The following is a 15670-nucleotide window of genomic DNA, read 5'->3' as shown; positions in this document are numbered from 1 at the left end:
TCACCGCAAGGTGAACGAAATATCACGTTTTGACGCTTACCTAATGCCTCGGGTCGACAAGCTCCTGGATCGGCTGGGCACTGCTCGTTTTTTCATAACACTGGATTAAACCAAGGGCTACTGGCAGATTCCCTTGTCGCCAGAGTCTCTGGAAAAAACGGCCTTTTCCACTCCGGCAGGTTTGTACCAATTTGTGACAATTTGCGCCCTCACGCGGCATACGCGGCTGCCTACCTGGATGACGTCATCCTCCAGAGTAGCGGCTGGGAAGAGCACATGCGGCAGGTGGGGGCGGTTCTCGAGTCCCTGAGGCCAAGTGCGCCGTTGGCCGGAAGGAAGTACAGTATTTGGGGTACCACTTGGGAGGAGGGCAGGTGCGACCGCAGGTAGACAAAATGGCGGCGATCGCAGCCTGTCCACCCCCCAAGACGAAAAAAGAGGTGAGGCAGTTTTTGGGTCTGGCGGGCTACTACCGCCGGTTCATTCCCCGGTTTGCAGACCTGACCAGCTCACTGACTGACCTCACCCGAAAGGGTGCTCCAGATCTGGTCCAGTGGACGGAGCAGTGCCAGCGGGTGTTCGAAAAGGTAAAAACAGCACTCTGCGAGGAGCCGGTACTGCCCATGCCTAACTTTGCCATCCCCTTCTGTCTTCAGGCGGACGCGTCGGGCAGGGGACTGGGGGCGGTGCTGTCCGAGCGGGTGGAGGGCGTCGACCGCCCCGTACTATACATCAGCTGGAAGCTCTGGGACCGGGAGGCGAGGTACAGCACGGTGGAGAAGGAGTGCCTCGCCATCTGGTGGGCGGTCGTCAAAACAGTTATTCAAGTTGCACAATTCCCACATTTTTCAAGCTATTCAAACCATTCCAATATCAACACATTCCACTCATCCGACTAACAATTTCCCAAGTTCCAAACCAAATTCCGTGTTTCCTGGAAATTCAAACTCTTCAACATTCAAACCATTCCAACATTGCAACTATTCTTACATTCATACTACATTCTGTCAACATTTCACTATTGGAGCATTCACATGCTATTCTAGTTCTTAATACACTCAACAAACAAGACAGAACGAGCGGAATCAACTCTGGAAAAGTTTTTATTTTCCTTTCGGCGTCATGCTAGTCCACATTGCTGTGGCGCGTGAAGATAGACAAGACCCAAAACAATAATGATTGACATTTTATTGGCGGGAAGGAAGAGAGGAACATGGAGTTAGTCAAGTTCAGGTCATGCCTGGGAACATTTGGCAGGTTTGTGGCGCTTCAGTAGTCGACATAAATAAGGAACACACCCTTGTCCTGATTGATCATTATTCTGACTTATTATGCATGGCGGCTTCTTAAGGCAAGTCTTTCCTGTTGGCCGGCACGTGCAGAGGAAAAAAGACTTCCATGATAATTATGAGGATTAATATGATGAGTGTGTGCTAGAACAGACCAGTGTATATTCATTTCAAACAACATCAACCTCCACACATGACACCAACATTCACAATGTACAAAAAAACCACAAGGTGATAACATATCAATAGAATATATTGCCAAAGATTTCATATCAAAAGAAGTCATCAATCACAGCTTATTATTATTATTATTATTATCAGCAACTGCATGGCCGAATGCTTCCAGAGTCATGCGCTACTTATTTACTATCTTTTGTTAGTATTTTCTTCTTGTTATGGCTTGGAAAAAGGCTCACAGTCTCTCTTAGCAGCCAGGAATGTGGAATATATCTTTATGCATATTTCCAGAGGGAAAAACAACTGCAAATTAGGCCTTTTTTTGTGTTTCTTCACATTGATGAGTCGCTGTTGCCGGGCAGGATAGAGTCAGTCTCTCCTTTGCGAGGGCGCCCGACTGTTTTACACCCACAACAAAAATAATCATAATAAAGTCAATAACTGGAAATAAAATCAGACAAAAACATGTTTTTTGAAGGGTGTCGCGTGGTTAAAAGAAAATAAATACAGAATCACATGCATTATTATTATGATTATTATTTTTATTATTAGTAGTCATCATGAGTTCTGTAAAGGTTGTTATTTATAAACTTTTTAATCATTTAAAATGTTTGATTAATGTTTAGGATTCATGTCAGAGAGGAAAATACAGAACAATAATAACAATAATAATAAAGTGACTCGCTGGAAATAAAATCAGACAAAAACATGTTTTTTGAAGGGTTTCGTGTGGTTTTAAAATACAATTAAAAAAGCAGAATTGCATCATTATTATTAAATAATTTTTATTATTAGTGGTCATTTATAAACTTTATAATTATTTAAAATATTTTCTTAATGTTTAGGATTCGTGTCAGAGAGGGAAATACAGAACAACAATAATAATAATAATAATAATAAAGTGACTAACTAGAAATACAATCAGACAAAATCATGTTTTTTGAAGGGTTTCACGTGGTTTTAAAATACAATTAAAAAAGCAGAATTGCATCATTATAAAATAATTTTTATTATTAGTGGTCATTTATAAACGTTATAATTATTTAAATTATTTGCTTAATATTTTGGATTTGTGTCAGAGAGGGAAATACAGAACAATAATAATAAAAATAATAATAATAATAAAGTGACTAACTGGAAATAAAATCTGACAAAAACATGTTTTTTGTAGGGTTTTGCGTGGTTTTAAAATAAACTAAAAAAAGCAGAATTACATGCATTATTATTATTTGTATTATTAGTGGTCATTTATAAACTTTATAAGTATTTAAAATATTTTCTTAATGTTTTGGATTCATGTCAGAGAGGGAAATACAGAACAATAATATTAATAATAATAATAAAGTGACTAAATGGAAAAAAAAAATCAGACAAAACATGTTTTTTGAAGGGTTTCGCATGGTTTTAAAATACAATTAAAAAAGCAGAATTGCATCATTATTATTAAATAATTGTATTATTAGTGGTCATTTATAAACTTTATAATTATTTAAAATATTTTCTTAATGTTTTGGATTCGTGTCAGAGAGGGAAATACAGAACAATAATAATAATAATAATAATAATAAAGTGACTAACTGGAAATAAAATCAGACAAAAACATGTTTTTTGAAGGGTTTTGCGTGGTTTCAAAATAAAATTAAAAAAGAAGAATTGCATGCATTATTATTATTTTTATTATTAGTGGTCATTTATAAACTTTATAATTATTTAGAATATTCGATGAATGTTTAGGATTCATGTCAGAGAGCAAAATACAGCTTTAAAATATATTTTACATATTTTTTCTGGCTCTATGAGATGAAAAACAACAGAAGTGATTATTACTTTTAATGTTATTTTCACATGAGCGAATGGTGGAATGTAGTGTTTTATTTTGAAAATAAATGCTGTGTTGCACTTATTATTGGATGTTTGAAAAATGATATGGCACCGTGATTGAAGTAATTAAAAAAAAAAAATTAAAGTCGTTATTTGGGGATTGAAAAAGAACAAAAGGATTTGAAAAGGGGAAGAGCGTGAAAACGGAGCTGCGGATCAAAAGAAAAACAAACATATAAAAAGCCATGAAAAGTATACAAAAATAGAAAATAATTACAGCAGGTGCTATGGAGGGCGTGAAGAAGGGTTTTCCTGTATTTATTCCTTATTTGTCATCCTCATTTGGCTGCGGGACATTGCAATATTTGGGGGCTGTTCAGGGCGTCCTCCACCAGGTGAAGCTCCACTCCGTCCACCACCACGTCCTTGATGCAGCCCACCAGGCCCGTGCTGTAGGCCTTGGGCAGCCGGCGAGCCGCCGCCGCTTCCTCCAGGCCGCCTGCAAGTCAGCCACATGGTTTCAATCAGAAGGCGTCCGGAGTAAGAACAGGACAGACCAAAGTACGAGTCCGGCAAAGGAGAACTTCACGTGAGAAGCTCCTGCTTTTTAGCCAGAAGCCTGAAGAAGATGTTTCTCAACATGACTATGACCCAAAACTTATGAGCTCAGCCAGGTTGGTTCATCCTGATCACAACCGTTGTGCCCTTGGGCAAGGCAGGACCTGGCCAAGATGCTGACCTATGACCCACAGCCCCAAATTTTTGTGACAAAACGTCTTGGAACATGATCTTTTTTTTTTTTTTAATCCATGGAGAGCGTACGGACTTTTGAGTTGCCAAATGACAGCCTCAAAGTGTAGACTGTTTCCCCTCGTTAGAAAATACAAAACATCTCGCAAGATATTCTTTCAAAATCCATGGCGGAAGCTGCGACGTTTGAGTTGCTGAGCGACAGCCTCAAAGTGTAGAGTGTTTGCAGTCAGAAAATACAAAATATTTTAGAACATGTTTTTAAAAAGAAATCGATGGTAGGAGCTGGTACTTTTGAGTTGCCAACAGACAGCCTCAAAGTGTACAGTGTTAGCCCTCGTTACAAAATACAAAATATATTGGAAGTTGTCCTTTAAAAAAAGAAATTGATGGCAGGAGCAGGTACTTTTGAGTTGCCAAGCGACAGACTCAAAAGTGAGTCTTTGTGAGGATTTGGAGAGCATCTGCACTTGGGACAAAATGTAAACAACATTTTGGGGAGAGAATATTCTTTTAAAATATCAATGGTAGGAAAGACAAACCTTTTAATTGGAGAGGGACAGCCTCGAAGTGCTGAGGATATAGAGAGTGTCTGCACTTGTGAAGAAATGAAAGATCTTGGAGAATATTGAAATGTACGTATATATATGTATTGTGGGAGCTGAACCCTTTGAATTGCAAAGCAATCGCCTCAAAGTGTTGAGTGTTTCCCCTCGTTAGAACATACAAAAAATCTTGGAAGATGCTCTTTCAAAATCTTTTGAGTTGCCAAGCGACAGCCTCAAACTGTAGAGTGTTTTCAGTCAGAAAATACAAAAGGTTTTGGAACATTATCTTGAAAACAAAAATAAAAATACATGGCAGGAGCTGGTACTTTTGAGTTGCCAAGCGATCGCCTCAAAGTGTCGAGGATTTAGATAGTATCTGCATTTGCGAAGAAATAGAAAATATCTTGGAGAATATTTAAAAAGCGTATGGTGGGAGCCGAACCCTTTGAATTGCCGAGCGACAGCCTCAAAGTTTTGAGTGTTTGCAGTCGTTGGAAAATACAAAAGATCTTGGAAGGTGTTCTTTTAGAAAAAAATCGATGGCAGGAGCAGGTACTTTTGAGTTTTTGATTATATATATATATATATATATATATATATATATATATATATATATATATATATATATATATATATATATATATATATATATATATATATATATATATATATATATATATATATATATATATATATATATATATATATATATCAGTGGCGTGTCGTCACTAGAGGCAGGGGAGGCACGGCCTCACCTGCCATCATGGAAAGAAGAAAAAAAGGTAAAAAGAAAAAAAAAAATATTTAATTGTTATATGTATCCAGTGATTATACTAAAGTTATTTTCCATTTAACTTAACCAGTTTTAGATTATTTTTATTTTTATTTTCACATTTGCCATTCAAATACTGAGAAGAGACGGGGCGGTGATCAGCAGCCAGTTGAGGCACGTCACTGATTTGTGCCTCAACATGGATTGTGCGCAATGACTCGGCTAACTGCTGTGCAGTGAGACCGTATTGCTATATGAATTATATTATACATTTCCATAGTTTAGTTAGCTGAGGTATATAATGTACAGTGTATTTTGTCAACAACTGTATGTGTGTAACGTATTTTTAGTGCTGAGCATTCATAAAACTCTGCTGCGAAGACACACTGTGTGAGGCTCGTCTCATAACCCCGCCTCCTGGTGCCAAGCACCTCCGCCGCAGAATGCACCGCCCGACGGGAGCGCCGCGGCCACACCAACCAAAGCCCACACCCAAACCCTCCACGTGCAAGACTGAATCCACCCAAAAAAAGTCACTTAACAAGAAGCCAAAAAGTGCAAAAACAACAATGCTCGCGCTGCAGGAGCCGCGAACGACCGCAGGGACACAACATTAGGTACACCTGCACTGCAGGTTCATATGTTTGTAAATCTGACTGTGATGATGCAGTCGTGCCTCACCAGACATTAACCTCACCGCACGTCACTGCTGTATGTATGTATATATATATATATATATATATATATATATATATATATATATATATATATATATATATATATATATATATATATATATATATATATATATATATATATATATATATATATATATATATATATATATATATATATATATATATATATATATATATATATATATATATATATATATATATATATATATATATATATATATATATATATATATATATATATATATATATATATATATATATATATATATATATATATATATATATATATATATATATATATATATATATATATATATATATATATATATATATATATATATATATATATATATATATATATATATATATATATATATATATATATATATATATATATATATATATATATATATATATATATATATATATACCTGTATATACATAAGCGTGTGTACTCACCTAACCACAAAGCTCCATCAGTGTCCAGCTGCGTGGCGGCGAGAGGCGATGATCCCGTCACGGCGGCCTCGTTTCCCACCTGTAGCGATCCGTCCCGTAGTGCTCTGTGGAGGACATGTTTGTTTTTTACACATCAGTCGTAAGCCCGGGGCCTCATGTATTAAGAGTTGCCTGGGCCTCACTCTAAAAATGGACGTAGGTTCAAATCCAATCCAATCCACTTTATTTATATAGCACATTTAAACAACAAAATGTTTCCAAAGTGCTGCACAACAATATTAAAAACAATGTTCAAATAGTATCCTTAGCTCCACCAAAGACTGAATAAAAACAAAAAATAAATACATATAAAACCAATATAAAATAAATATGATTAAAATCGATTTTAAAGGATAAAACCAATTAAAACAGTAAATAGAAATCAACATTTTAAAAACACAGAGGACAGCAGAAGACCACACAACTCACGTAGTGTTAAAAGCCAGAGAATAAAAGTGGGTCTTAAGACGAGACTTAAAGGCCTACTGAAACCCACTACTACCAACCACGTAGTCTGATAGTTTATATATCAATGATGAAATCTTAACATTGCAACACATGCCAATACGGCCGGGTTAACTTATAAAGTGCAATTTTAAAATTCCCGCCACACTTCCGGTTGAAAAACTCCTTTGGATATTGTCACACCCCGCCTCGGGTGAAGGTAATGTAACCGTTGCAAACCAGACTTTCAAATCAAGGATGGCAAGGCACGCAGTTGGTAACAGTTTACAAACATTTATTGAAATCCCAAAAAGTGTCAAAAGGTGAACAATGACAGGAAAACAAAGCACCTACACTCTGTAATGGTAATAAACAGAGGCAATATTAGTATTGTATATTATATATAGTACATTTATATTCTAAATACATTTCAAAGTTGCATGCTTTAAATAGGCCTATATAATTCATCAAAATAAGCATATTAAAAATAATCAAAATGTAAATCATCCATTATAACAAAATACATGTATTCATAATCAAAGGTCAATAATCAAATATGTCAAAGTAAAGAATTACATAATCAAAACAGATTTAGCAAAATCTATTAGCAATCAACAAAACTCATTTAACCGGTTACAACACAACATCTCATCAAAATAATCACCTCAGTAGATGATGCATGAAGATCGAAACTCCTGCTCAGGACAGAGAACCTCCTCTGGCAGTGACCAACAGCAGACTGTCAGAAAAACGGCATTTTCCAACTTAAATAGCCCATAGCTCCGCCCACTAGCTGGGACCAATTTGACAGGGGGAATTAAGAAAACAGTTATTTTGGAAATTACACCATAAATAACCATCACATGTCTAAAAAGTATTCACATAGTACTTTTGCATGTGTAGAGCAGTCATTTTTGTACACAGTATATTCAGGCTTTAGACAACACAACTTTCAAATGTCCAGTGTCCTTCTGTAATACCCAGCTTTTGATAATCATGGTTTGACCCAAATTTGGCCTAATTAGTGAATGCAGGTGTGTTCACCTATATAAAGCCCTCAACCCCACCCTGACTCTTTTAGTCAACTGTTCAGAGCCATGGTGGGTGACAGGTAACAATTTGTTTGTTGAGCACATGCTTTTCACTAGCTAACAAGATTGAATGTTTGTAGTTTGTCCATGTTGAGCTTCCCAACAAATGTGCACGGTTTGTGAGGAAGTCCAAAGGTCAAACAGTGACAGTGTGGGGTCAAACTGTCACATTACCTCCCTCCTCTCCAGCGACAGCAAGTTCAGGGAGACGAGACAGGTAATCAGCTAGCAAGTTAGTTTTGCCAGCTCGATGTGTGATATTGAAGCAAAAGGGCTGTAACGCCAAGTACCATCTGGTGACACGGGAGTTCTTATCCCTCATGGAGTTGATCCAGCTCAATGCTCTGTGGTCCGTTTCCAGATCAAAGGTCCGTCCCAGAAGGTAATAACGTAGGCTGTCCAATGCCCACTTGATGGCAAGACATTCCTTTTCGATGGCAGAGTACCTAGTTTCTCTGGGATGCAGTTTACGGCTCAGATATAGAAGCGGTTGTTCCTCGCCCTCCTTTCCTTGGGCTAGGACGGCTCCAAGGCCCACACCGGAGGCATCAACTTGGACAAGGAATCGCTGGTTGAAGTCAGGACTTTGTAAGACCGGGAAAGAGCATAGAATAGCTTTGACCTTTGTGAAGGCAGTTTCACATTTTTCTGTCCATTTGACTGGATTAGAGGATGCTTTGGTAGTCAGCTCGACAAGAGGAGCTGTGATGGTAGAGAAGTGGGGCACAAATCTTCTGTACCACCCAGAAAGCCCCAAGAATGACCGGACCTGCTTCTTTGTCCGGGGTCTAGGACTGTCTTGGATAGCCTTCACCTTGTCCACCTGAGGGCGTATCTGCCCGTTGCCAAGATGGTAACCTAGGTAGCACACCTCAGTTTTGGCCCACTCACATTTCTGGGTGTTAAGAGTGAGCCCAGCAGAATGGATCCGGAGCAGGACTTGACGCAGGTGAGAGAGGTGGTCTTTCCAGGAAGTGCTGAAAACCACCACATCATCAAGATAGGCAGCAGAGAACTGGCCACACCCCTGCAGAGCGCGATCCATTAGCCGCTGAAAGGTTGCGGGGGCTCCGTGGAGTCCGAACGGCATCACTGTGTAATGATAGAGACCCTTTGGTCCACGGAAGGCAGTGTACTCCCTAGACTCCTTCTTTAAAGGGACTTGCCAGTATCCCTTACACAGGTCAAGGGTGGTGATGAACACAGCTTTGCCGAGCTTCTCAAGAAGTTCATCAATACGTGGCATAGGATAAGCATCAAATTTAGAAACGGCATTCACTTTGCGTAGGTCATTACAAACTCGTATCGTGTTGTCTTTTTTAGGAACGAGGACAATGGGGTTACACCACTCACTGTTTGAGGGTTCAATCACTCCTAGATCCAGCATGGTTTGGATTTCATGGTTGAGGGGCTCCACCATCCGCTCAGGCACTCTGTATGGGCGCTGACGGATAGGTGTTGGGTTTTTTAAGTGAATGACATGTTCAATTAGTGGAGTCCTTCCGGGCTTTCCACTGAACAATACTGGGAATTCTTCACACACTTGCAATAGTTTAAGGGCAGATTGTGCAGACAAGTGGCTTACATCAGGTTTCTGTGGTGTAGTGAGCATGGACAGATCTGTCTCCTCCACATCATCCTCCATTTCCACTTCCCGTGCCAGCATCACCTTTTTCTCTTGCAACTTCTTGCTTTGAGTAGGTACTTGACTGGCCTGGACATCCTTTCCTTCCACAGAGGATTTCCTCTCCTTCCATTCCTTCAGAAGGTTGATGTGGTACACTTGGGATGCCTTTCCTTTATCCGGATGTGAGATCTCATAGGTGACTGGACCAGCTTGTCTGACCACGGAGTAAGGACCTTGCCATTGGGCCAGCAGTTTATGGCTTGAGGTTGGAAGCAAGAGCATGACCTTTTGACCTGGGTATAGCACCCTGTGACGTGCTTTTTGGTCATACCAGGTCTTCTGTTTCATCTGGGCCTTTCCAAGATTTTCTCTTGCCTTGGCTCTGTATTGCTCCAGCCGGTCTCGCATCTGCAGCACATAAGAAAGTACCCCTTGTGGTGCAGGTGGTTTGGATTCCCAGGATTTCTTCAAGAGGTCCAAGGGGCCTTGAACAGGGAACCCATAAAGAAGCTCAAAAGGCGAAAACCCGGTAGAGGCTTGGGGTACCTCTCGATAGGCAAAGAGCAAGAAGGGAAGCCATTTCTCCCAGTCTCGACCGGTGTCGTCTACAAACTTCCTCAGCATGGACTTCAGGGTTTGGTTGAAGCGTTCCACCAACCCGTCAGTTTGTGGATGATAGGGGGTGGTGCGAATGCCAGTAATTCCAAGTTGTTTGTGAAGCTGCTTCATGAGCTTTGAGGTGAAGTTGGTTCCTTGATCCGTGATTATTTCATCTGGAATTCCTACTCGTGAGAAGAATTGTACAAGTGCAGAGATGACTTTCGGAGTCTTGATACTCCTTAGTGGGAAGGCCTCGGGAAATCTGGTGGCATAGTCACAGAGGACAAGGATGTATTCATGGCCTCCACTGCTTTTCTCCAGGGGTCCAACGATATCCATTGCAATCCTCCGGAAAGGAACATCAATGAGAGGAAGAGGGAGTAGTGGGGCTTTCTCAGGTCGTCTCGGAGAGGTCTTCTGGCACTGTAGACAAGTTTGACAGTACTCAATAACATCTTTGACCATTAAAGGCCAAAAGAAGCGAGCTTTGACTCGAGCAAGAGTCTTGTCTTGCCCAAGATGACCAGCCCAAGGTATGGAATGAGCAAGATGCAGTACAAGGGGCCTACAGCAGGTAGGGACCACCAAGCGATTCTCTGACTGATCTGCTACATACAGAACTCCATCCTCCAAGACATACTTTTCACCCTGGTTTGGCTGCAAGGGGATGTTTGCATCTTTCATCTTAGCCAGCAGGGGAGCCAGTGAGACGTCAGCTCTCTGTAGCTCTCGGATGTCTTCAGGTACTTGCCACTCTTCATCAGGTTTCAAGCTTGACACATTACCCAACAGTGGAGTACCTTGGATTTTCTCCAGGCGGCGCTGGCTCTTACTTTTGGGCGGGCCCTTCTGACCACCCTGGCATAGAGAAGGGTCCAAGTCAGGAAGAGGCTCCAGCCCTATCTTGGCTGTCTGGGCACGGGTGAGTACTGGATAAGCCTCTTGAATGGCTGGAATAAAACTGGACTTCACTTTCTGCGTGTGTGTCTGATGAACAAGATCATGCAGAATAGGCAAGTCTCTGCCCAAGATCATGTCATGGGGCATGTGATCAAGAACCCCCACACGGAGCAAGAAAGCCTGGTCATCGATGACGATGGTCACATCAGCCACGGGATATATTCTTTGATCACCATGGACACATTGAATGGCTGTGGCATGCTGATAGTCAAGATTACCAAGTGACACAAAAGAATGGTTCAACAGTGTCATGGAGCTACCTGTGTCCAACAATGCTTGCACTGGACGGCCATTAACACAAGCTGGCACCATGATAAGTTTGGCCTCAGGTTCAGAATTGGGTGCAAGAGCAGGTGCCATGACTGAAGCTGGGACAGATGGATGGGGAACATGACAGAAGCTGGACAGCTTGGGACCTTTCAAGGGGCAGACTGGGGCTCGATGCCCTGGCTGTTGGCAGTGGTAGCAGATGAGATCCTTCACTGGACTCTGTCTCGGGAGCAGTCTGTTGTCCCCTGAGGTGCTATAACCACCTGCTTTCTGCACACCTCTTTGGTGTGACAGGTCGGCTGCACCTTGGGCTGCTACACGGTTGTTCTGCTGCCTTGGCATTCGGAGTCCTTTACGAGCATTCAAGTACTGGCCTGCAAGTTTAGCAACAGTAAGTCCGTCTTCTGGCTCATGTTCCTTCACCCAAGTCTTCATTTCGTTGGGCAGCATGCGAAGCATTTGCTCCAGAATGAAGAGCTCTGCAATGTCTTCTTTGGAATGCTGCTCTGGCTTGATCCATCTTCTGTAGAGACCTTTGAGTCTGTTGTAAGTCTCCTTGGGAGATTCACCAGGGGGAATGTAGGTTGACCGGAACTGGAGTCTATAAGTCTCAGGAGAGATATCAAACTTAGCAAGGAGGGCTTCTTTAAGGTCAGTATAGACGTTGGAAGCATCTTCCTCCATCGCAGAATAGGCATCCAGAGCTTTGCCGGTCAAGAGTGGAACAAGTCGGCAGGCCCAGTCAGCCTGAGGCCAGCCCCAGGTGCGAGCGATGCGCTCGAAGCGGACAAGAAAGTTTTCGATGTCCTCACCCTGCTGGAAAGGGAGCATCTTTGGGCCTTGTCGGAGATGATGGTCAGGTGGCAAGGAATCTCTGGACGGCGACGCTTGAGGACTAGGAGTTGGCTGTGGGCGAGTTCTGGGTTTGGGTTTGGGCGACTGCTCATAACGACTATCATCAGTAGTACGGTTAGCATTTTGGTTAGTGAGTGAGTGATCTAGGCTAGGCCTTGTACAGACATTTTTTAACTCCTGGAGTTCATGGACTAGGATAGCTTCCCTACGTTGCTGTCCAATCAAAAAGTCTTGAAACATGTTAACCAGGGTAGGTTCACTTAGCACTCTTTCAGTCTTTGGTGGCTCAGCAGACCACCTAGCCTTCCCAGAACCCTTCCTATGCTGCTTACGCCTAGCCCCAGAGTTCTCAAAACCTTTGACGTCTTCTTCAGACTCCTCTGTGTTCCATCCAACTTCACGCTCCTCAGCCATAGTCGTCCGGTCCAGCCTCATCGCCGTGGCCCCTCGACCAGCCATCTCATCAGTCTCCTCTGTCATTGCCACCTTCGACACTTGGGATCTCAAACCAGTTCTGGCCTGCCCTCTGCCAGATTTGTTGTAAACTCTGCGGCTTGCCATCCCACCACTGCCACCATATGTCACACCCCGCCTCGGGTGAAGGTAATGTAACCGTTGCAAACCAGACTTTCAAATCAAGGATGGCAAGGCACGCAGTTGGTAACAGTTTACAAACATTTATTGAAATCCCAAAAAGTGTCAAAAGGTGAACAATGACAGGAAAACAAAGCACCTACACTCTGTAATGGTAATAAACAGAGGCAATATTAGTATTGTATATTATATATAGTACATTTATATTCTAAATACATTTCAAAGTTGCATGCTTTAAATAGGCCTATATAATTCATCAAAATAAGCATATTAAAAATAATCAAAATGTAAATCATCCATTATAACAAAATACATGTATTCATAATCAAAGGTCAATAATCAAATATGTCAAAGTAAAGAATTACATAATCAAAACAGATTTAGCAAAATCTATTAGCAATCAACAAAACTCATTTAACCGGTTACAACACAACATCTCATCAAAATAATCACCTCAGTAGATGATGCATGAAGATCGAAACTCCTGCTCAGGACAGAGAACCTCCTCTGGCAGTGACCAACAGCAGACTGTCAGAAAAACGGCATTTTCCAACTTAAATAGCCCATAGCTCCGCCCACTAGCTGGGACCAATTTGACAGGGGGAATTAAGAAAACAGTTATTTTGGAAATTACACCATAAATAACCATCACATGTCTAAAAAGTATTCACATAGTACTTTTGCATGTGTAGAGCAGTCATTTTTGTACACAGTATATTCAGGCTTTAGACAACACAACTTTCAAATGTCCAGTGTCCTTCTGTAATACCCAGCTTTTGATAATCATGGTTTGACCCAAATTTGGCCTAATTAGTGAATGCAGGTGTGTTCACCTATATAAAGCCCTCAACCCCACCCTGACTCTTTTAGTCAACTGTTCAGAGCCATGGTGGGTGACAGGTAACAATTTGTTTGTTGAGCACATGCTTTTCACTAGCTAACAAGATTGAATGTTTGTAGTTTGTCCATGTTGAGCTTCCCAACAAATGTGCACGGTTTGTGAGGAAGTCCAAAGGTCAAACAGTGACAGTGTGGGGTCAAACTGTCACAGATATGATTTATGCGCGTGACGTCACAAAAGCAACGGAAGTGGTTGGACCCCATCGGACCCGATAGAAAAGCCTCTTCTTTTCTTCGTCAAAATTCCACATTATTCTGGACATCTGTGTTGGTGAATCTTTTGCAATTTGTTTAATGAACAATGGAGACTGCAAAGAAAAACGTTGTAGGTGGGATCGATCGGTGTCTTAGCGGCTAAGTACAATACTGTAATATCTGTGATATTTGCATTAGTGTACTGTCTTTAAGGGTTTGGGGAACGCGCATGCGCGAGTGAGTTGGCGGAGAACTTGTGTGTGTGAGCGTGAGTTTTGGCTAACAGCAGCTCGTGTATGTGTGTGCGTTACTTTTTGAACTACAACCAGTTACCGCTTTTTAATAAAGCGATTGAGCAGCGCTTCCTCGTCTGTGTGACTCCTTCTCCACTGCGGGGCATTACAATACTTACAGCAACACAACAAGGACTACTTACTACGCCTAGCCGATGCTTGCCGCCAAACCCACGGATGAAGTCCTTCGTCGTGCCGTTGATCGCTGGAATGCAGGTGAGCACGGCTGTTGATGGGTTTCTATCTTCATTTGAGAACGATGCTATGCGCTAGCTCAGTAGCTAAGTGTGTCACCGATGTATTGTCTTGGAGATAAGCAGAGGTGGGACCAAGTCATTGCTTTGCAAGTCACAAGTAAGTCTCAAGTCTTTGCCCTCAAGTCTCGAGTCAAGTCCCGAGTCAAGACAGGCAAGTCCCGAGTCAAGTCCAAAGTCAAGACTGGAAAGTCTCAAGTCAAGTCACAAGTCATGCATTTTGAGTTTCGAGTCCTTTCAAGTCCTTTTAACCACAGACTAATATTTTTACACAGATTGTGTATGCTTTTAAAACGTTGTATTTATTTATTAAAACAAGTGCATTTCAAATAGCAGGAAAAAAAATAGTACTGACATTGCAATTCATAATAGCACTATTAACCAGTCATTTTAATAGTGTAAACACATTTAAACATTTAACTCATTCCTTTACAGAATAAACACATTTGCAAAAACAAGTGCAACTGTACTTATTTGTACAAAAGTGTTAACATTGTATGTCCATGGCATATTGCATTGTAACTAGTTCCACAGCAGTTTCTATTCTGTTCTTACCTTATCTCATTGATCTCATCTCATACTGTATGTGTGTTTATGTGTGCGTACACATGAAAAACATAACAAATACATGAACATAACAATGAACAGAGTTGTACTTTTTAGATGTCAGGGCCCTATGCAATATGTACACATATTCTTAATATAGTATACATTTTAACTGACCTTTATTTGACTATGTTTGTCTTTTTGTAGGTGGCTAAAATACGCGGTGCTGCTGACCGCCGTCTAACGTTACGTTATTGTGTGTGATACATTGACTAACGTAACGTTATTTGTAGGTACCTCAGTTATTTGTAGGTACCTCATGCAACCCTGCTTAAAAAAAATCACAAAAAGTATGAATAAGGTAGCGAACTGCAGTGGACGCAACAGATTGCCGTGTTTGCAATGACGTTATAACCACAGACATCTTATAAGTAGACGCAGCATTGGTTGCTGTGACGCGAGCAATTTGCATCTTGAAGTGGTGATGA

General features: G+C 41.0%; 1 protein-coding gene across 10 annotated transcripts in view; it reads right to left on the bottom strand.

Annotated features, from left to right (window-relative positions):
* Nucleotides 1–1090: 1090 nt before the first annotated feature.
* Nucleotides 1091–15670, bottom strand: part of agrn (agrin) — a 595247-nt gene continuing 580667 nt past the window's right edge. For all 10 annotated transcript variants that reach the window (XM_062057528.1, XM_062057540.1, XM_062057542.1 and 7 more), the window contains 2 exons: nt 6515–6618; nt 1091–3786 (listed from right to left, as the gene is read on the bottom strand). In XM_062057528.1, coding sequence (XP_061913512.1) covers nt 3626–3786; nt 6515–6618 — 265 coding nt within the window. In that variant the 3' untranslated portion in view covers nt 1091–3625. The remainder of the gene's footprint in view (nt 3787–6514; nt 6619–15670) is intronic.

This window comes from Entelurus aequoreus, linkage group LG01 (assembly GCF_033978785.1).
Source record: "Entelurus aequoreus isolate RoL-2023_Sb linkage group LG01, RoL_Eaeq_v1.1, whole genome shotgun sequence".
NCBI lineage: Eukaryota > Metazoa > Chordata > Actinopteri > Syngnathiformes > Syngnathidae > Entelurus > Entelurus aequoreus.
Note: the sequence above shows the minus strand (reverse complement) of the source record. Positions and strands in the feature narration are given on the sequence as shown.